Source organism: Lycorma delicatula, chromosome 3 (assembly GCF_047948215.1).
Source record: "Lycorma delicatula isolate Av1 chromosome 3, ASM4794821v1, whole genome shotgun sequence".
Lineage (NCBI taxonomy): Eukaryota > Metazoa > Arthropoda > Insecta > Hemiptera > Fulgoridae > Lycorma > Lycorma delicatula.
In genome coordinates, this window is record NC_134457.1 from 24,536,295 (window position 1) to 24,560,578 (window position 24,284).

The 24,284-nt window shown below is 28.3% G+C and overlaps 2 protein-coding genes across 2 annotated transcripts in view; one reads left to right on the forward strand and one right to left on the reverse strand.

Annotated features, from left to right (window-relative positions):
- The window catches only part of LOC142321455 (TBC1 domain family member 31), a 129,149-nt gene extending 123,568 nt beyond the window's left edge, over positions 1-5,581 (reverse strand). The window contains exons 1-2 of the mRNA XM_075359549.1: positions 5,072-5,581; positions 2,327-2,479 (exon numbers count right to left, since the gene is read on the reverse strand). Coding sequence (XP_075215664.1) covers positions 2,327-2,479; positions 5,072-5,127 — 209 coding nt within the window. The 5' untranslated portion in view covers positions 5,128-5,581. The remainder of the gene's footprint in view (positions 1-2,326; positions 2,480-5,071) is intronic.
- Positions 5,582-5,926: 345 nt separating this feature from the next.
- Positions 5,927-24,284, forward strand: part of shrb (charged multivesicular body protein shrub) — a 244,036-nt gene continuing 225,678 nt past the window's right edge. The window contains exon 1 of the mRNA XM_075359550.1: positions 5,927-6,259. Within this exon, the coding sequence (XP_075215665.1) occupies positions 6,079-6,259 (181 nt within the window). The 5' untranslated portion in view covers positions 5,927-6,078. The remainder of the gene's footprint in view (positions 6,260-24,284) is intronic.

Consider the following 24,284-nt stretch of genomic DNA (forward strand, 5'->3'; position numbering starts at 1 on the left):
GTTTCTCTATGATCTTTTCCACAGATTCTATCCATGATTCTTCAACAACGTTGGTGTTATCGTCCAAATTCTAGTCTTTCTGTGCAAATATAAATTAGTGAATGTCGTCTCTACTCCCTTTCGAGACGTGTCTTCTTCATCAATTCAACATTTGCAGGAACGTACCTGTAGAAACAGAATAAATTTAGTACATATTGACTACTATTTTTTAAAAAGTATTAACATAAAAAACAGTTCATTTAAAAAAAAAATTAACGTTTTTAAAACATGTATAATTACCATTTTATGTTGCCGTCAAAACGTCTGCCTTCTTCCTTCAAACAGTTCAGGATGTTCTTCTGATACCGCAGAAGGGTTGAAAGGAGATACATGTCCTCAAAGTCAGACAAATTCCATCGAAGACGGATGACATTATTGCTTATTGCACGAATAACTACCGGTGATAGCATTTTAGATGATAACGTCTAAAACAAATTAAAATAACATATATCGTAACATTGTTTTTTTTTTAAAATGGTAATTGTTTTTTGTTTTTTTCTCTGTGTGTTTCAGACAGTAACAGAAGAAGACATTTATATAGTTTATTTATTTATTTTTAAAATTTATCTATTTATTTTATTTATCTTATTTATTTGTATTTATTTTTAAAAATTAAATTTAATTAAATTAATATTTATATTATTTATTTGATTGAATGTCATTTAATCTTCCCTTAGTCATATTAAAAAAAAAAAACTTATATTCAAACTTACCTAGTTGCTTACGGTGATGAAACAACTACACTTAATAGTTTAACTTTACAATAATACCGTGTTCATTGATCACAAGTCGGTAAATGACTGAAACAATTTTTCAATATATATACCTCCGTATATATATTGTATCAACCGTTCGTGTCAGTCGCACTCGAACTCCCACAGCATTAACATCGTTGGATGTAGTTCTCTGCAACTGCGTACATACACACACACATATGTATGTATGTGTGAACCGATAATATGTATAAGGAAAAATAGTTGTTAAAAATTGAGCGGATGTGTGTGGACAATAGATAAGCAGGTTTTTTCCTGTTTTATAAGGAAAAGATTATTATTTTTGTTTTAATCGGAGTCGAGCGGATGTGAGGGGTGATAAGGATGTCAAAACATGTTCGTGCAGTTGATAAGTAGGTGTTTCCGCAATTTATATCTGTTTTCCTGTTCATAAGGAGAAAAAGAGTCACGCGTAGGCCTGACGGTTCGTCAGTCGAGCGCCGCATCCCGCACGGTAAACATCTCTCTCTCTACGTCGCTCCACTGATGCACGCACGCAAACACACGCGCAGCAGACACCGCCTCCCGGTGCTTGATCTACACGAGAACCTCTCGAGCGGCGACGCCTCCCGACGCCGTCGCCTGGACGACCAGGATCATCCTCGAGGTACGTCTAAATTTTTTTTTCACAGACACCACCTCCCGGTGCACCAGCCACAACGAAGACCTCAAGCGGGGCGGGCGACGCCTCCTGGTGCAACGACTACGACGACTCGGATCATCCTCGAGGTGCGTCGGACAGTCGAATGCGGCACCCCTCGTCGAGGCGACGACAAGGTTCTCGTCGTGGATAGTGCACTGAGAGGTGGCGGGCGCCGCCTCCCGGTACACGATCTACGACGAGAACCTTGTCATCGTCTCCGCGACGACCAGGATCATCCTCTAGGGACGTCTTAAAAAAACAGGTTGGAAAGACTGCGGGCTACGGTGCCACTGACGTCACAATCCAAGATGGCCGGCCTAAAGAAACAGGTTGGAAAGACTGCGCCGCCTCCCCGTGCACGATCTACGACGACCAGAATCATCCTCGAGGAACGTCCTAAAAAACAGGTTGCTAAGACTGCGGGCTACGGCGCTACCGACGTCACAATCCAAGATGGCCGACCTAAAAAACAGGTTGGAAAGACTGCGTGCTACGGCGCCACCGACGTCACAATCCAAGATGGCCGACCACCGCCATCTTGGAGACGGCATTTCCTGGCGCCGTACTCCTATTTCCGTACTACTAATAACTACATGAGCAGTTTTACAATTGTACATGGACTGAAACGAATGTAAATAAAAAAGTTTTATTATTTTTAATTTGTAAATTTTGTATTTTAATTTTATTTAATCTCTAATAATGGTTACTCTTTTAGACCGTGAAGTAAATCATTTATGTAACTGGTACACTTAATAAAAAAAAAAATTAATTAATAACAAATATAGACAATGAAAACCAAAATTAACATTAAGAATAACAACCCCCCCCCCAAATAAAATAACTAAATTACAATTAATAAATTTTCACTTACTTCAGACTCAATAAATCAATAATAAAAACATTTCCAACTTGATCTGATGCAGCAATTTGTTCATAAGTATCACTAAAAGAAGCATTAACAAATCTTAAACATTTTTTTTTACCCTTATGATTCGTAACTGTATTATGGATTTGAACAAGTAACCTGAAAATAAAAATATTATTTAAAAAGATTAATTGTTTCACTTAACAATTTAATTTTTTTTTCTTCTATATTTTATGCTTTCACAGAGATCTCTACTTAATCAAAAAATTTATGTGTAAATTTATATTAAAAACACTTTAAAAATGTTAAATACAGAAAGATATATTTACCATACATGTCACTGACTTGAGTTTGTACAGATACCATTCTATATTTTAAAGCATGTATGATGAGTGCACAGATAAAAATATATACTACAGAATCTCTGGTATGTTCTGTATATCAGCAATAGACAACCCCACCCACCATGTAGTCAGATACAATAAACATTATTAGATATTCAAAATAAATTATATCTTTTTACTCAAACTACTCTTTTATTTTCACTTACCCTTTACATAATAACTGCAATCCAAAGATTTTTTTCATAACTGCTCCAGTTAACTGAATGCGGGAATAATAATCAGTGAACAAAATTAACAGGGCAATCAATAATTTTTAATAAATGATATATAAATACTGTCATTAAATTATAGAAGACATGAAATAATAAAACACCAGATCTCAACTTACTCAGAAAAAGTAAGCACCAAGTAACTAAATCAATCATGATTAACAAGTACTGAAAACTTCAATCAGTTACAGCAGCAAGTGTTACTTTGCTTTAAGTTGTTACCTTAAAAAACAACTGAATCTAGAATTTAATCTTGCACCTATCTTTAATACAATTATTAAAATCTCAAACATCGTTACATCAAAGGCTGATTCTAGAACAGGTAGCTCTATTTAATGATGTACAAACACATTTTACAAATTTAATTAAAACAGTAAAACAAAAAAAAAACACTGACATCTTCCAAAGATGATGTATCTGAATGCACGTTCGTATTAGTTTATGCTTTGTCCGTTCCTTTGAACTAATCTTCAATATTAATAACTTCAATTTTTCTTTTCTACAGTTCTAACTTCCATACATCTAATACCAAATTAACTAAATTTAGATGTCTAAATAAATGACCCATCAATCTAGTTCATTACAAGATTCAGTCACACGTATTCAATTTAATACCTCTTCATTTCATACTTCATCAACCATCTAATGTCCAACATCCTTCTACAGTGCATTCAAAAAGTAACTACACACCTATATAAACACAATTATATGCTGAGATACTAATACACAGTACTGGGATAATGTTTTCTACAAAGGTTGGTAATCCTGTGTTGTGTCAGTTTGCATCTGTGAGCCAATCAGGGTGTTGACCTAGAGATGAGAAGGCGTATCTGGTTCTTTATGTGTTCATCACTTTTGAATGATTGAGACCTGTGTCTTTCCATGTGCACTCAGAACAGTGATAACTTTAGAATTGCAAATATTTCTCATTGAATATGTCTTCCAAGTACAAACAGCAAGATAAATTTTCCATTAAATTTTCAGGTAGACAACTGACATAGTGTCGAGTGCTAACTGAGAAATTTGGGGAAACAGGATTGCTAAAGGACTATGAGCGAAGTGGTAGACCATCAGAAATCAATGAAGAAAAGCTGCTGCAAGACTTATCAGCTGCTATGCAATGTAGTCTTGAGTCCATTTAAAACACTGGTGTTGCAACTACACACAAGGCAATCCATAAGATGCTCAAGCTCAGTCACACCCCATATAATGTGAAAGCAATTCAAAGGTTATTGGCTGTAGATTGTGGAAAGTGAATTTAATACTGTGAATGGTTTCAACAATTTCTAGCGCATAAATCTAATGATATTTTGAATTATGTTTTCTATACTGATGACTCATGGTTCCATTTATTAGAGTATGTGTATGCACAGAAACTTACGTTTATTGTCTGTTAACAACCCACATGTCTTAAATGAAATTCCTCTAAATGATTTTTCAAACACACTGGCAAATATTCTTTCCTGTTTTTATTTTCCTATAGTAAATATTTCAATACCATAAAAGAGCTACACACACAACAAACATTTTCAAACTTATAGACCTATATTTAATACTAGTAGATTTCTTCTCTGTATGAAATCTCTCAATCTTTAATTGAAAATACTTAAAACAAGGGATATTACATTATAATTATTACACATTAAATTTATCTGACTGACAAAAAAAATTAACTCATAGAATATCCTACGTTTACACGTCAGACATAGGACTTATTAATGTAGAATTGAATATACAATATAAATTGATTATTTACAACTGAAAATGAATACTTCTTTTTGTTCACATTCTAACTTTACAATTATCTATCCATCTCAATAAGGCCACCTGCAATATATTCAGTTGGAAACAAAAAGCAATGATAACAATGTTACGCAATTATCACGGTTACCATGCACATATTTTAAACTATTTACAAGACATTTTCATAACATTACAAATTTGGCTCACTTTAATGGTTTACTAAAATAGAATCTGATTACCAAAACTAGCTCTCTTCTTCCTAATCATAATACACTGAATAGGTCCCATGCGTCAGGTTATTTATTTTTTTTTTTTTACAATATGTTTTAAATCTATTAAACCTTAAATGCAAAAATGCAATTTATTTTAAATGATGAAAAGACAGACACACTTACCCATCCTTCCGTGAGGATTTTATCTGAAATGATTGTTTGTGAATATGTGAATTCATCTCATTACAGTTTGTAGTGTTACGTTAACAATACACCTGAATGAAAATAGCATGTACTACGCCTATCTTGCAAAAAAGATTTAAACCGAGGTCTAAACATAACTAAGAATAAGCTCTCGGAAAAAGTTGTCAATCTTTTTAATTATTTGTTTGTAACATCATACCATAAATACTCTACGCATAATTTTATAAAAAACAGTGTTCTGTCTTTATAAAAAAATGCACGCTTTACATTAAAGATTTAACAATCAGCATTCCTCTGATCACAAAAATTACTTTCATATCATAGTCGAATCGCTCCAAAAGGAAATATTTATGACAATTGAGGGATAAAACTTGTATTCACGGATAAATGTTTCGGCTTTTGTGTAACTTATTGGACAATACAATAAATTATTAAAGGCTAACACCGAATAAACACATTACATGAAACAGTTCGATAATACCTCGCGCAGCAGCTGGTACTTGACATTACAACGGCTTTTGTTTAAAACATCTACCAACACTTTTAAAATTAGTTTACAAAAATTGTATTATAAAAAAATTACTGTAATTTATAACTTAATTAACAAAAACTATTGTTATCTTAATGAATTACTAAAATGACAAAATTCGGGTAGAATTTTTATTATTTTACAAAATAAACACAAATTATATATTTTTTGAATGTAAAATCTATTTAACTATATAAGCGGGGTAATTACATGTTTATGTATTTTAAAAGCACTATTTGCTAAATCTATTCATAATATTTGTTAATAATTATTAGTTAAGCCAGACCCTTTTTTTCGAAAGATTATGGGCTGTCATATGGCCTTGCAGTTTGGTTCTGACGTTAGCTGGTTAGCGAATGTGGTCGAGCTTTTTTTTCTAGGCGAATAAGTAACTTGAACATTTGTTTTTGTTTATTTTATATTTATATTACTTATTAATTATTTTAACAAGTTCAAAATGAGTTTTCTTAGTAAAGTGTTTGGTGGTAAAAAGGAAGATAAAGGGCCCACTACAGGAGAGGCTATACAAAAATTACGAGAAACTGAAGAAATGTTGATGAAAAAACAAGATTTTTTGGAAAAGAAAATAGAAGCTGAAGTAGCTATCGCCAGAAAAAATGGGACTAAAAATAAGAGAGGTAAGAATGTTTTTCTAGTAAACACAGAAAAGTATCGCGTAATTGTTTGTGAGTCATAAGGTAACCTAGTAATTTAATTGACTAAATTTCACACGCACACTGACTGATTGTTTCATCAAGTCGATTTTTTTTATATAAAAAAAAAGAGTAATATTTTTAGAAAAAATAAAATTGTACTTTCAATTTTGCATAGTGCCACTACAACTAATATATTTCACAATAATAATTTTTTTCTGAAAGCTTGTAGGTAATCAGAATAAGGAAGTCTGAATGCAATGATCTTACTTTCCCTTTATGTACTTCAGGTTAGGATGTTAGCAAAACTTTTTATATATGCCGAGATCTGGGGTAGTTCTATTTTACTTATTTACTTCATTGGTCAACCTTCATTAATATCCGAAATAATATTTACATTTGTAAATTGAATTCCGAACACCAGTTTATCCCATGCAAAAAAATCAAAATATATATTGGGGCAAAAAAAATATTTCATGGTTGGTGACAATTTATCCATTTATTAAATTTACTAATGGTAGTACAGTTCAGTTGCATAAAACAATAAGAGATTTAATTCCCAAAAAATATACATAAAAGTTACATAGTATTTATTTAAAAATTAATCATACATAATTCTGAGCAATTACTTGATCACCTTCAATATTTTTCATATTTTAATATACCATAGTATATATGCTTAGGATCAGGAAGACACTAGATCTAAATGTCAAAAAACATAATTAGACAGCAGATGTTTTGTGCAAGGTCAGATGCACACCATGCAACAATCAGTATACGCTAGTCAATTAGCTATAGTTTGTGAGTTATGGCAATCTGTTGATTATGGCTAATCTGTTCTGTTCACAAAAGTCTAAACTTAACCCTAACCTCTCTCTACAGAATGAATTATCATCTGAACAGGTCTTGATAATTCAAAAAACTGATAGCTAATTGATAATACTGATTATATAGTGTGGGCTTTGACCTTGCACAGGTCACCGCTGTCCAATCCTGCTTACTGAAATTTGAATCTTTTGTTTTCCTCACCCTAATCATATCTATAATGGTGTATTAAAATGAAAAAAATTGAAGGTGACCAAATAATTGCTCAGAATTACCCACTCATATATGAATCTGTATCACTGCAATATCAAATAGAGCATCACCAATAAAAAGTGGCCAGAGGAACTGGAATTAGATAGATTCCAGCAAAGTTGAGTGAAGTGCAACACTTTGATTTAGTTTCAGAATACACATTCTATCACAAATGTAATCTTTGGTGACTGCCTAATTAGCAAGTTTTGTGACTGAGGGATGGTACTTTAAAACAGGTGATCTGTTCTACATTAGCCCTGTTGAAGAGCTTCATTGATATATCCTGCACTTAAAACATCACCAACCTGACAAGCTCACTACAGTTGTTTGGAAGCAGTTTGTAAGGAAAAAGAAATGTTCTTCTTCAGTGCAATAGGTCGTTCTAATGAGCTAAGAAAACCAATTAATTAAGGCTGATAAGCTGCCTGAATTAGTTTTGTTTAAAGTCCCAATAAGCTTTACAAAAGCTTTTATCACAAGTAAAAAAATTGAGAATTTCCTTGTGTTAATATTATCTTTTAGTATTTGAATGGTATCCAATTTTTCTGATTGTTCTGTTGCATATATTTATGTAGAAGTAGATCTGTATTTAATAGCAATGTTACTTAACAGTGTCTGTCCTTTGTAATTGTAAATGTTGCTCGCAACATACATACTTGAGACCTGAGTTTCATTAAAAGTATAAGTGACAAACCAGTTGTGGATAAAGCTTTATTTATTCTAAGAAAAGAGATGTTTTATGAATGACATGGGATCTTGTATCTGTCTTCAAAACTACTTTCCTCATAAATGTTTTACTTGCCTTCTGTGACGGTGTTCAAATTACCTTTAGTATAGTAGATAATTAATTACTCTTCCCATAAAAATAAAACAGATTCTAATAAAATGCTTTTATTAAACTTTTTATTTTAATGTCAACAGTCAAAATGATAAGTATATTTAAGAAATGTTATTTCTCCTGCCTGTAAAATAATAATTGTGCATTGCATCAACATTAAGATTTTTCACGAAAAATAGTCAGTAACCAAAAAATAAAGTCAAAAAAATTTCATGCCCTTCTACACAAGAAGATAGACAGATAGGCTTGTTATTTTATGTTACATTTCAACTTGTTGCATCATAACGAACCACTAACTTGCCATGCTCAAATTTTTTTAACCTTAAATTGAACATAACTCAACCAATCTATGTCAGATTTTAATATGCACAACTAAAGATGCACTACTACAGCATGTCTAAATTTCAGTGAAATTGATCTAGTAATTTTGGAGATTTTTGAGTCACAAAATGTTATATATACCATTGGCTTATAAATAAATATTTAAGGAAACCACAATTTAAATAAATGGCATTTTTTTACTCCCCTCAAGACGTGAAGAAAATTCATTTTCACCCTCCACTCCCACAATGCAACTGAAAGTAATACCATACTTTTCTTCAAAAGTAAAGAGGTGAAACATTTATGGGCTGCCCAGTACAGAAATCAATTCTAATTTAAATTCAAGCTTGCTGAAGTTTTTTTATTATGTAGCAGATTATAATTGCTCAATATAATTATTTATTATTATTACTATTCACTTATTCTTTAATTATATTTCCTCAATTATAAAATTAGTTTTAAAAAAACAGCTGTCAAATGTAGCAAAGTTTGTTTACCAACTGATATTTTTATTACAGTGACTGAGATGCTAAACATATTTATTTATTTATTAAAACAGAAAATCTGCATTATTACATAAGTAATCCCATGGAGGTAAATAAAATTACCTGTTCATAGGTCTTGTTCACACGTATTTATTTTATTTATTTATTTATTTTATTTATTATTTATTTTATTTTATTAATTCATTAAGTACTTAAAATCTATTATTTCTGTATATTAATTATAACTGTTTTTAATTGAATATCAATATTTTCATGCATTCTAACAAAACAGCAGCTTTCTGCAGAAGCCATAACGTACAAAAAAGAAAAATTTAAGATGAATTTTTTTCTAAAACGTTTTCACCTCATATCTCAAAAACCTGTTGCCTGAAAAAAGAAAAAGTTTAAAGTTAGCACAAATATTTGGCTCTGTATATATATATATATAGTTTTGGTTTGATTTTCAACCCAATTACACAATGAGTCATGGTACCGATAATTTCCTCCTCCCAACAGGTTGTCCCAAACTTAAGGGACTGATTCCAGACAAAGTAAACAAAAAGGTTTCTTTGACAGATCACCTGTCTCACTTCATTTTCCCTTTGTTGACCAGTTTTCCCCTGGCAAAATCTAGGAGGTTTCAGCCAAACTTCATGTAGCTCTATCTTGCTTTATTTTCCCTTTATTTGCCATTTTCATCTTTAAAAAAAAATTGGGATATTTGTGTAAAATTTGGTATATATGATGTACCCTACAACATCTACAAAATAAATATATTGAAAATTTTTCTTTTTGAAAAAATCCAAAATGGCAGCCTTTAAAATTTTCTAATGTTTTATTGGATAAATTGTTAAGCCTTAAATTGTGAACATAATATCTCAAAATCAGTTTATAAATAGCTACTGTATGAATGAAATTGTTAAACGTGGAGGCCAAAATTAGGTATGAAAACAGGTATAAAATTGTCAGACTATAATTTCCAGTCCATAACCCTACGGACAAGTAGGTAAGGTGAAGTAAGTACCTTATATCACACTTATTAGTTTTCTTCTAATATCATAAAACAGATTTTATATTATTAGAGATTAAAATGTTTCCTTCTTAGGAAGATTTACAACAGATTATTATTTTTTTCATGAGGTAACATTGCTACACTTGGTACCAGCTATTGAAATTTCACCAGAATCTTTATGAACAATCTGTAGAAACCAATCTCTAAAATTGTTTGTTAAATTTGTTATCTAAAATCAATATCACAAATCATTTCATAATTTATTTGATTAATTTTAAGTGAAAATAATAAAATCCAATTGGTGTATTTGAAATAAAGGTCTGACAATGGCAAAGTCTGGAAAATTAAGCAACCTTTTGCTGGTTTTTTTTTTTTACTACCAGTAAAAACAGAGAATTCTCAGTTTTTGGTGATTACTTTTTAAATAAAATTTAATTTACTTTATTCATACAAGAAATTCATTTTAATACTATACAATACAAATAAAATCATATAAGTTGATTTTGATGCTAAATTTATTTATTTCCCGATTTTTAATGACAAATGCACACTGTTCACTAAAGTTTTTCTTTATTAATAAATCCACCATTATTTTGATTATTTTTATAGATTTATCTAATGCTAATTTCTAATTTTTTGTGCAGATAAAAACCTGTTAATCTTTATGGTGTGAAGAAACATATTTGAACATTTTTTTTTGTCTACACACTTATTCCAAAACAGTTTCTAATCAGTCATTATGTCTATGAACCGAACTAAAGAAGATTGTTCTTTAGTATTTATTGTCTGTGTTGTAATTTATTACAATTTGACACTGTATGAGATGTGTAATAGTTATATTATTTCTAGAATACCTTTAATGTAATAATATTGCAACAAAATCTAATTAGTATTACAAACGTCTTTAAAAAGGATTTATTTATTAATTCTTTACAAATAATTGTAACGCATTGATATTTATTATTATTAAAATTAGATTAAATTCATGTTACTCTATGTACTTAAATTAATTCTTTGATAAATTCAGACCAATCATTTATAATATTCCTTTTATAAAGATTGTATAACTCTAGAATTCATTTCATCTATCATCTTTTGTACAGTTACTTTTTATATATTTCTTTTTCTGTATGTTTTATCAAACATGCAGATTTCCTTTTCCTAGTTTTCATATTTATATATTTCACTCAGATGAAATTTTATACTAATGTATTCTAATACTTTAAACAAAAGATTGAAACCTTATTAGCCTATAATTTTTTTGTTTCATTTTAACATATGGTTTTTGTTAAGGGTTAATTTTAGCAATTTTTAACTATTCAAGGCATTAATTAAAACTTTTAATAATTTTTGTATGTACTTTAATTTTATTTTGTATGTACATTTTAATTTACTAAGATTTTGGGAGAATAATTTAGGAGAAAAAACTTGGGAGAATTTAAATCTTTGTTTTAGCCTTTATTTTTTCTTGTCTGAAAATATTAACTGAACAAGTTGCTGATTTCCCTATTATCTGAAAAAGTTTTTGTTATATTTACAAATTTTTTACATAATTTCATGAATTAACAAAATATACTACTACTTTCCTCAAAACTCCTTTTCATAATTTAATAGCTGAAATGACAATGTGCAGTAGTTTCACTTATATCAGTCGTATCTTAAGTGTTTATCAACTAATTTGAACAAATGAGATGTCATTTTGTTCACAATAAAAGGCTTAGCATTCTACATAATGAAATGTAATTTGATAAAAGTAATATTTAAGGAGGAATTGATAATTAAAAAAATTTAATGGCTATCTTCTTTGAGTTTTCTTCCATAGATAAAATTGTTACACATTGTTTTGTAGAAGATATTGTTAACATACATTATATACAAAAACATGTATACCAAATTTCATTAAAATATAACAATTTGTTCTTAAGAATTAAATTTTTTATTAGAAAACATAAAATGTCATCCAGAAAGAAAATGAAGCAAGATGAGGCATTTATCCCCTTGAATCTTTTGTTTATTTTGATGTCCTGATTTATTCTCTTAAAATGGACAAACACCTCCCAGGATACTGTATATTCTAAGTGAGCGTCATTTCTTTACACCAAATATGCTCTCCCATAACTTATTCTTTAAAGTCCAGTAAATCTTTGGATATAAGGATTTCCTATTTCAAGCTTCTTTGCCCCACAAAAAAAAGCTACATTAAAGTATGGTGAAAATCTGTTATATGTCCACAATGCTAAGATTAAGTTTAGTTAGATCTTAGATGGCACCATTGAAATGGTATATTGAGATAGAAAATAAGTAAATAAAATTATAAATGTAATCTAACCAAACTTAACCTACGCTCACTTCGCTCAATAGTTAAGGTTATTTATTTTAGGTTTAGTCAAGGTTATTTATTTTCTTATTTCTATATAGCGTTTCTGTGGCACCATCTAGCAACTAACTAACTAACCTTAACATCTAAACATAACCTTAGCGTTGTGGAATACAACAGATTTTGACCTAAAGTATCAATTAAATAAGTATTTTAAAGAAATTTATTGTGCATAAGTTAGATAATTTTCAATTATATCAGGTTATTTCATTATTCTACTACTTTTCTGTTGTTTAGTTTTCAAAACTGTTTTATCTGCAACTGTCTCTTCACGCCATTTCCAAGATGTATAATTTGATGTCTATAACAAGTGATGCCCATTTCATGTTTGATGGTTTATTTTCATTATAGATCTAATTATTATTTAATGTTTTCAACACAAGGCTTGTTTTTCATATTGGTTTAGATAGACCTTTCTTTTTCCTATTTAGCCTCCGGTAACTACCGTTTAGATAATACTTCAGAGGATGAATGAGGATGATATGTATGAGTGTAAATGAAGTGTAGTCTTGTACATTCTCAGTTCGACCGTTCCTGAGATGTGTGGTTAATAGACCTGGTTTAGATAGACCTGGAAAATTGTGTGTTGCATAAATGTATATGTACATACTTTTTGCTTGTATGCACATATGCTTTCATTTATGTAAAATTTTAAAATAGACCTTTCTTTTTCCTGTTTAGCCTCCGGTAACTACCGTTTAGATAATACTTCAGTGGATGAATGAGGATGATATGTATGAGTGTAAATGAAGTGTAATCTTGTACATTCTCAGTTCGACCGTTCCTGAGATGTGTGGTTAATAGACCTGGTTTAGATAGACCTGGATTTACTAATTTACTAAGATTTTGGGAGAATAATTTAGGGGAAAAGACTTAGGAGAATTTAAATCTTTGTTTTAGCCTTTATTTTTTCTTGTCTGAAAATATTAACTGAACAAGTTGCTGATTTCCCTATTATCTGAAAAAGTTTTTGTTATATTTACAAATTTTTTACATAATTTCATGAATTAACAAAATATACTACTACTTTCCTCAAAACTCCTTTTCATAATTTAATAGCTGAAATGACAATGTGCAGTAGTTTCACTTATATCAGTCGTATCTTAAGTGTTTATCAACTAATTTGAACAAATGAGATGTCATTTTGTTCACAATAAAAGGCTTAGCATTCTACATAATGAAATGTAATTTGATAAAAGTAATATTTAAGGAGGAATTGATAATTAAAAAAATTTAATGGCTATCTTCTTTGAGTTTTCTTCCATAGATAAAATTGTTACACATTGTTTTGTAGAAGATATTGTTAACATACATTATATACAAAAACATGTATACCAAATTTCATTAAAATATAACAATTTGTTCTTAAGAATTAAATTTTTTATTAGAAAACATAAAATGTCATCCAGAAAGAAAATGAAGCAAGATGAGGCATTTATCCCCTTGAATCTTTTGTTTATTTTGATGTCCTGATTTATTCTCTTAAAATGGACAAACACCTCCCAGGATACTGTATATTCTAAGTGAGCGTCATTTCTTTACACCAAATATGCTCTCCCATAACTTATTCTTTAAAGTCCAGTAAATCTTTGGATATAAGGATTTCCTATTTCAAGCTTCTTTGCCCCACAAAAAAAAGCTACATTAAAGTATGGTGAAAATCTGTTATATGTCCACAATGCTAAGATTAAGTTTAGTTAGATCTTAGATGGCACCATTGAAATGGTATATTGAGATAGAAAATAAGTAAATAAAATTATAAATGTAATCTAACCAAACTTAACCTACGCTCACTTCGCTCAATAGTTAAGGTTATTTATTTTAGGTTTAGTCAAGGTTATTTATTTTCTTATTTCTATATAGCGTTTCTGTGGCACCATCTAGCAACTAACTAACTAACCTTAACATCTAAACATAACCTTAGCGTTGTGGAATACAACAGATTTTGACCTAAAGTATCAATTAAATAAGTATTTTAAAGAAATTTATTGTGCATAAGTTAGATAATTTTCAATTATATCAGGTTATTTCATTATTCTACTACTTTTCTGTTGTTTAGTTTTCAAAACTGTTTTATCTGCAACTGTCTCTTCACGCCATTTCCAAGATGTATAATTTGATGTCTATAACAAGTGATGCCCATTTCATGTTTGATGGTTTATTTTCATTATAGATCTAATTGTTATTTAATGTTTTCAACACAAGGCTTGTTTTTCATATTGGTTTAGATAGACCTGGAAAATTGTGTGTTGCATAAATGTATATGTACATACTTTTTGCTTGTATGCACATATGCTTTCATTTATGTAAAATTTTAAAGAGATTTATCTTAGGAAAACATGTTTTTATTTACATTAGTTTCATTTTTTTTTTTTAAATTGTTACTGAATTATGTAAAAAAGCTTCAATGGAAAGGAAAAACTAGTAAAAAGAATCCAGTGATATATTGTTAACAGTATAGTTAAAAAAATCAAAACTAGTGTAGTTCAAATAGATTAAGTTTGTTTTACTCTTTTTTTTAATTTTCAGTTTCTTATAAATATCTTAACCTTTATTACGCTTAGATGTGTTTGTATTTATTTATTTTTACTAGCATTGAACAATCGTCACTATTTCAGCAAGGCTAACTGGAGTAGCATCTATATCTAATGTAATGATTGCCAGTTTAAAAAAAAAAAAAACAGAAAAATTATCAAATAATATCACAGCATAGTGCTACTGAGGATAGAGTAGATATTTTTCATTGACTTATAATAAATAATATTTATATTTTTTTTATTAATGACTAATTACTTAAATAATACTCATTTTAAATTTTGCTTTACTCTCCTTCTAAATTAAGTATTATATTTATGTCTGGGTAAGTGATTATGATTATCATCAAAAGTTTAGTTTCAGTTTCAAACAACATTAATTAAAATGATTAAATAAATATTTTTACAAACATTAATTAAAAGGATTAAAACAATATTTTAAAAGCAATGATGTGAGAGTAGTTAACTTCTGAAATATTGGCAAATAATTCTCATAGAGAGAGACTACAAAAAGTTTTTCCAATTTAAATTACAATCCTTGTAGAGTCCAAAAATTTGACATCTTACAAGGTTGCACATTAAATCACCATGCATAATGCTAGCTAGCTATTTTGCTTGATTTTAGTTACATTTGTTAAAGTGTACTTTTTTAATCTATCAATGCTATCTTACAGTGGTATTATCTACACGTAAAATTAAGTTATTTTGTACATTATTACGTAAGTTCTTGTAGAGAAGAAAACACTGTCAGTCCAGAATTAATACTAAAGGATGCCAGAATTATCTTTTTACCATGAAAAACATATTGCTCCTGGTTTTTTAAAATGCTAAATTCTGCATCCTGTTTGATTAGAAGGATTTGATCTATTGCAACAGCACCAAATACTTCATAATATTAAAGTTTTTCAGTAATAATGTCATGCATAATATAGCAAGGCCTTGATAGATCATCGAAAAGGTCAGATTTTTTAAATTTATCGCAAGACCTTCTAGTGTCTGTTAATACATTATAAATAGCCAACTGTATATCACACTCCTTTTAAAACCGTATTGCAGGATGGAAAATGTTCTACAAACCCACAAAATATCACATTTTGCAAATCTAATGAAATATTAAAGTCTTATTTACATCCTGTCTTGTAAGTATATTTAATCTTTGATTAAACCAGTTTAATTGGAAAAATACGTTGAAGAATAAATGAATAATTGATTATCTTGGTCAGGGATTAAGGGTTAAAACAACAATTAATTTTAAAGTTTACATTTTGAATGTCTTTATTGATTGAAGAAATAGTTACCCAGGAATCAGTAGTTTTTACAAATGTCATTAAACAAAGCCCCAATGGGATTATCAGTTAAGATAGCATTGGTTCACAGTTTACAATCCTAAATATTCTAAATATTCCTATTATTCTGTAAACTAACTGAGACTAATAATGAGCATGGTTTAATCATTTTAATTTCACCCCTCCCACTGGCAATAACTTCACAGTTAACCATTGATTTACCTTCCTTATTAATCTTACAAAATATTTTTTTATTATTAAAATAATAAATTTTAAATGTCTGTGACAGATTTTGGAAATTGTATTAAACTTTCTTTTAAAAAATTATATGATGCCTTTGTATTAATTGTATAATAATTTCCACTTACCAGCTATTTTTTTTTATTATGTCTGAGCACTTTTGGTTATTAATCTATCATCCAGATTTATCTAATGCTAATTTCTAATTTTTTGTGCAGATAAAAACCTGTTAATCTTTATGGTGTGAAGAAACATATTTGAACATTTTTTTTTGTCTACACACTTATTCCAAAACAGTTTATAATCAGTCATTATGTCTATGAACCGAACTAGAGAAGATTGTTCTTTAGTATTTATTGTCTGTGTTGTAATTTATTACAATTTGACACTGTATGAGATGTGTAATAGTTATATTATTTCTAGAATACCTTTAATGTAATAATATTGCAACAAAATCTAATTAGTATTACAAACGTCTTTAAAAAGGATTTATTTATTAATTCTTTACAAATAATTCTAACGCATTGATATTTATTATTATTAAAATTAGATTAAATTCATGTTACTCTATGTACTTGAATTAATTATTTGATAAATTCAGACCATTCGTTTATAATATTCCTTTTATATAGATTGTATAACTCTAGAATTCATTTCATCTATCATCTTTTGTACAGTTACTTTTTATATATTTCTTTTTCTGTATGTTTTATCAAACATGTAGATTTCCTTTTCCTAGTTTTCATATTTATATATTTCACTCAGATGAAATTTTATACTAATGTATTCTAATGCTTCAAACAAAAGATTGAAACCTTATTGGCCTATAATTTTTTTGTTTCATTTTAACATATGGTTTTTGTTAAGGGTTAATTTTAGCAATTTTTAACTATTCAAGGCATTAATTAAAACTTTTAATAATTTTTGTATGTACTTTAATTTTATTTTGTATGTACATTTTAATTTACTAAGATTTTGGGAGAATAATTTAGGGGAAAAATCTTGGGAGAATTTAAATCTTTGTTTTAGCCTTTATTTTTTCTTGTCTGAAAATATTAACTGAACAAGTTGCTGATTTCCCTATTATCTGATGAAGTTTTTGTTATATTTACAAATTTTTTACATAATTTCATGAATTAACAAAATATACTACTTTCCTCAAAACTCCTTTTCATAATTTAATAGCTAAAATGACAATGTGCATTAGTTTCACTTATATCAGTCGTATCTTAAGTGTTTATCAACTAATTTGAACAAGTGAGATTTCATTTTGTTCACAATAAAAGGCTTAGCATTCTACATAATGAAATGTAATTTGATAAAAGTAATATTTAAGGAGCTATTGATAATTAAAAAAATTTAATGGCTATCTTCTTTGAGTTTTCTTCCAAATATAAAATTTTCACACATTGTTTTGTAGAAGATATTGTTAACATACATTATATACAAAAACATGTATACCAAATTTCATTAAAATATAACAATTTGTTCTTAAGAATTAAATTTTTTATTAGAAAACATAAAATGTCATCCAGAAAGAAAATGAAGCAAGATGAGGCATTTATCCCCTTGAATCTTTTGTTTATTTTGATGTCCTGATTTATTCTCTTAAAATGGACAAACACCTCCCAGGATACTGTATATTCTAAGTGAGCGTCATTTCTTTACACCAAATATGCTCTCCCATAACTTATTCTTTAAAGTCCAGTAAATCTTTGGATATAAGGATTTCCTATTTCAAGCTTCTTTGCCCCACAAAAAAAAAGCTACATTAAAGTATGGTCAAAATCTGATATATGTCCACAATGCTGATTAAGTTTAGTTAGTTCTTAGATGGCACCATTGAAATGGTATATTGAGATAGAAAATAAGTAAATAAAATTATAAATGTAATCTAACCAAACTTAACCTACGCTCACTTCGCTCAATAGTTAAGGTTATTTATTTTCGGTTTAGTCAAGGTTATTTATTTTCTTATTTCTATATAGCGTTTCTGTGGCACCATCTAGCAACTAACTAACTAACCTTAACATCTAAACATAACCTTAGCGTTGTGGAATACAACAGATTTTGACCTAAAGTATCAATTAAATAAGTATTTTAAAGAAATTTATTGTGCATAAGTTAGATAATTTTCAATTATATCAGGTTATTTCATTATTCTACTACTTTTCTGTTGTTTAGTTTTCAAAACTGTTTTATCTGCAACTGTCTCTTCATGCCATTTCCAAGATGTATAATTTGATGTCTATAACAAGTGATGCCCATTTCATGTTTGATGGTTTATTTTCATTATAGATCTAATTATTATTTAATGTTTTCAACACAAGGCTTGTTTTTCATATTGGTTTAGATAGACCTGGAAAATTGTGTGTTGCATAAATGTATATGTACATACTTTTTGCTTGTATGCACATATGCTTTCATTTATGTAAAATTTTAAAGAGATTTATCTTAGGAAAACATGTTTTTATTTACATTAGTTTCATTTTTTTTTTTTTTAAATTGTTACTGAATTATGTAAAAAAGCTTCAATGGAAAGGAAAAACTAGTAAAAAGAATCCAGTGATATATTGTTAACAGTATAGTTAAAAAAATCAAAACTAGTGTAGTTCAAATAGATTAAGTTTGTTTTACTCTTTTTTTTAATTTTCAGTTTCTTATAAATATCTTAACCTTTATTACGCTTAGATGTGTTTGTATTTATTTATTTTTACTAGCATTGAACAATCGTCACTATTTCAGCAAGGCTAACTGGAGTAGCATCTATATCTAATGTAATGATTGCCAGTTTAAAAAAAAAAAAAACAGAAAAATTATCAAATAATATCACAGCATAGTGCTACTGAGGATAGAGTAGATATTTTTCATTGAGTTATAATAAATAATATTTATATTTTTTTTATTAATGACTAATTACTTAAATCATACTCATTTTAAATTTTGCTTTACTCTCCTTCTAAATTAAGTATTATATTTATGTCTGGGTAAGTGATTATGATTATCATCAAAAGTTTAGTTTCAGTTTCAAACAACATTAATTAAAATGATTTAATAAATATTTTTACAAACATTAATTAAAAGGATTAAAACAATATTTTACAAGCAATGATGTGAGAGTAGTTAACTTCTGAAATATTGGCAAATAATTCTCATAGAGAGAGACTACAAAAAGTTTTTCCAATTTAAATTACAATCCTTGTAGAGTCCAAAAATTTGACATCTTACAAGGTTGCACATTAAATCACCATGCATAATGCTAGCTAGCTATTTTGCTTGATTTTAGTTACATTTGTTAAAGTGTACTTTTTTAATCTATCAATGCTATCTTACAGTGGTATTATCTACACGTAAAATTAAGTTATTTTGTACATATTACGTAAGTTGTTCTTGTAGAGAAGAAAACACTGTCAGTCCAGAATTAATACTAAAGGATGCCAGAATTATCTTTTTACCATGAAAAACATATTGCTCCTGGTTTTTTAAAATGCTAAATTCTGCATCCTGTTTGATTAGTAGGATTTGATCTATTGCAACAGCACCAAATACTTCATAATATTAAAGTTTTTCAGTAATAATGTCATGCATAATATAGCAAGGCCTTGATAGATCATCGAAAAGGTCAGATTTTTTAAATTTATCGCAAGACCTTCTAGTATCTGTTAATACATTATAAATAGCCAACTGTATATCACACTCCTTTTAAAACCGTATTGCAGGATGGAAAATGTTCTACAAACCCACAAAATATCACATTTTGCAAATCTAATGAAATATTAAAGTCTTATTTACATCCTGTCTTGTAAGTATATTTAATCTTTGATTAAACCAGTTTAATTGGAAAAATACGTTGAAGAATAAATGAATAATTGATTATCTTGGTCAGGGATTAAGGGTTAAAACAACAATTAATTTTAAAGTTTACATTTTGAATGTCTTTATTGATTGAAGAAATAGTTACCCAGGAATCAGTAGTTTTTACAAATGTCATTAAACAAAGCCCCAATGGGATTATCAGTTAAGATAGCATTGGTTCACAGTTTACAATCCTAAATATTCTAAATATTCCTATTATTCTGTAAACTAACTCAGACTAATAATGAGCATGGTTTAATCATTTTAATTTCACCCCTCCCACTGGCAATAACTTCACAGTTAACCATTGATTTACCTTCCTTATTAATCTTACAAAATATTTTTTTATTATTAAAATAATAAATTTTAAATGTCTGTGACAGATTTTGGAAATTGTATTAAACTTTCTTTTAAAAAATTATATGATGCCTTTGTATTAATTGTATAATAATTTCCACTTACCAGCTATTTTTTTTTATTATGTCTGAGCACTTTTGGTTATTAATCTATCATCCAGATTTATCTAATGCTAATTTCTAATTTTTTGTGCAGATAAAAACCTGTTAATCTTTATGGTGTGAAGAAACATATTTGAACATTTTTTTTTGTCTACACACTTATTCCAAAACAGTTTATAATCAGTCATTATGTCTATGAACCGAACTAGAGAAGATTGTTCTTTAGTATTTATTGTCTGTGTTGTAATTTATTACAATTTGACACTGTATGAGATGTGTAATAGTTATATTATTTCTAGAATACCTTTAATGTAATAATATTGCAACAAAATCTAATTAGTATTACAAACGTCTTTAAAAAGGATTTATTTATTAATTCTTTACAAATAATTCTAACGCATTGATATTTATTATTATTAAAATTAGATTAAATTCATGTTACTCTATGTACTTGAATTAATTATTTGATAAATTCAGACCATTCGTTTATAATATTCCTTTTATATAGATTGTATAACTCTAGAATTCATTTCATCTATCATCTTTTGTACAGTTACTTTTTATATATTTCTTTTTCTGTATGTTTTATCAAACATGTAGATTTCCTTTTCCTAGTTTTCATATTTATATATTTCACTCAGATGAAATTTTATACTAATGTATTCTAATGCTTCAAACAAAAGATTGAAACCTTATTGGCCTATAATTTTTTTGTTTCATTTTAACATATGGTTTTTGTTAAGGGTTAATTTTAGCAATTTTTAACTATTCAAGGCATTAATTAAAACTTTTAATAATTTTTGTATGTACTTTAATTTTATTTTGTATGTACATTTTAATTTACTAAGATTTTGGGAGAATAATTTAGGGGAAAAATCTTGGGAGAATTTAAATCTTTGTTTTAGCCTTTATTTTTTCTTGTCTGAAAATATTAACTGAACAAGTTGCTGATTTCCCTATTATCTGATGAAGTTTTTGTTATATTTACAAATTTTTTACATAATTTCATGAATTAACAAAATATACTACTTTCCTCAAAACTCCTTTTCATAATTTAATAGCTAAAATGACAATGTGCATTAGTTTCACTTATATCAGTCGTATCTTAAGTGTTTATCAACTAATTTGAACAAGTGAGATTTCATTTTGTTCACAATAAAAGGCTTAGCATTCTACATAATGAAATGTAATTTGATAAAAGTAATATTTAAGGAGCTATTGATAATTAAAAAAATTTAATGGCTATCTTCTTTGAGTTTTCTTCCAAATATAAAATTTTCACACATTGTTTTGTAGAAGATATTGTTAACATACATTATATACAAAAACATGTATACCAAATTTCATTAAAATATAACAATTTGTTCTTAAGAATTAAATTTTTTATTAGAAAACATAAAATGTCATCCAGAAAGAAAATGAAGCAAGATGAGGCATTTATCCCCTTGAATCTTTTGTTTATTTTGATGTCCTGATTTATTCTCTTAAAATGGACAAACACCTCCCAGGATACTGTATATTCTAAGTGAGCGTCATTTCTTTACACCAAATATGCTCTCCCATAACTTATTCTTTAAAGTCCAGTAAATCTTTGGATATAAGGATTTCCTATTTCAAGCTTCTTTGCCCTACAAAAAAAAAGCTACATTAAAGTATGGTCAAAATCTGATATATGTCCACAATGCTGATTAAGTTTAGTTAGTTCTTAGATGGCACCATTGAAATGGTATATTGAGATAGAAAATAAGTAAATAAAATTATAAATGTAATCTAACCAAACTTAACCTACGCTCACTTCGCTCAATAGTTAAGGTTATTTATTTTAGGTTTAGTCAAGGTTATTTATTTTCTTATTTCTATATAGCGTTTCTGTGGCACCATCTAGCAACTAACTAACTAACCTTAACATCTAAACATAACCTTAGCGTTGTGGAATACAACAGATTTTGACCTAAAGTATCAATTAAATAAGTATTTTAAAGAAATTTATTGTGCATAAGTTAGATAATTTTCAATTATATCAGGTTATTTCATTATTCTACTACTTTTCTGTTGTTTAGTTTTCAAAACTGTTTTATCTGCAACTGTCTCTTCACGCCATTTCCAAGATGTATAATTTGATGTCTATAACAAGTGATGCCCATTTCATGTTTGATGGTTTATTTTCATTATAGATCTAATTATTATTTAATGTTTTCAACACAAGGCTTGTTTTTCATATTGGTTTAGATAGACCTTTCTTTTTCCTATTTAGCCTCCGGTAACTACCTTTTAGATAATACTTCAGAGGATGAATGAGGATGATATGTATGAGTGTAAATGAAGTGTAGTCTTGTACATTCTCAGTTCGACCGTTCCTGAGATGTGTGGTTAATAGACCTGGTTTAGATAGACCTGGAAAATTGTGTGTTGCATAAATGTATATGTACATACTTTTTGCTTGTATGCACATATGCTTTCATTTATGTAAAATTTTAAAATAGACCTTTCTTTTTCCTGTTTAGCCTCCGGTAACTACCGTTTAGATAATACTTCAGAGGATGAATGAGGATGATATGTATGAGTGTAAATGAAGTGTAGTCTTGTACATTCTCAGTTCGACCGTTCCTGAGATGTGTGGTTAATAGACCTGGTTTAGATAGACCTGGATTTACTAATTTACTAAGATTTTGGGAGAATAATTTAGGGGAAAAGACTTAGGAGAATTTAAATCTTTGTTTTAGCCTTTTTTTTTTCTTGTCTGAAAATATTAATTGAACAAGTTGCTGATTTCCCTATTATCTGATGAAGTTTTTGTTATATTTACAAATTTTTTACATAATTTATATATTTTGCATAATTATTTTAATTTTAATTATTTTACATAATTTATTTTATTTTGTTATAAGTAACAAAATATACTACTTTCCTCAAAACTCCTTTTCATAATTTAATAGCTAAAATGACAATGTGCATTAGTTTCACTTATATCAGTCGTATCTTAAGTGTTTATCAACTAATTTGAACAAGTGAGATTTCATTTTGTTCACAATAAAAGGCTTAGCATTCTACATAATGAAATGTAATTTGATAAAAGTAATATTTAAGGAGCTATTGATAATTAAAAAAATTTAATGGCTATCTTCGTTGAGTTTTCTTCCAAAGATAAAATTTTCACACATTGTTTTGTAGAAGATATTGTTAACATACATTATATACAAAAACATGTATACCAAATTTCATTAAAATATAACAATTTGTTCTTAAGAATTAAATTTTTTATTAGAAAACATAAAATGTCATCCAGAAAGAAAATGAAGCAAGATGAGGCATTTATCCCCTTGAATCTTTTGTTTATTTTGATGTCCTGATTTATTCTCTTAAAATGGACAAACACCTCCCAGGATACTGTATATTCTAAGTGAGCGTCATTTCTTTACACCAAATATGCTCTCCCATAACTTATTCTTTAAAGTCCAGTAAATCTTTGGATATAAGGATTTCCTATTTCAAGCTTCTTTGCCCCACAAAAAAAAGCTACATTAAAG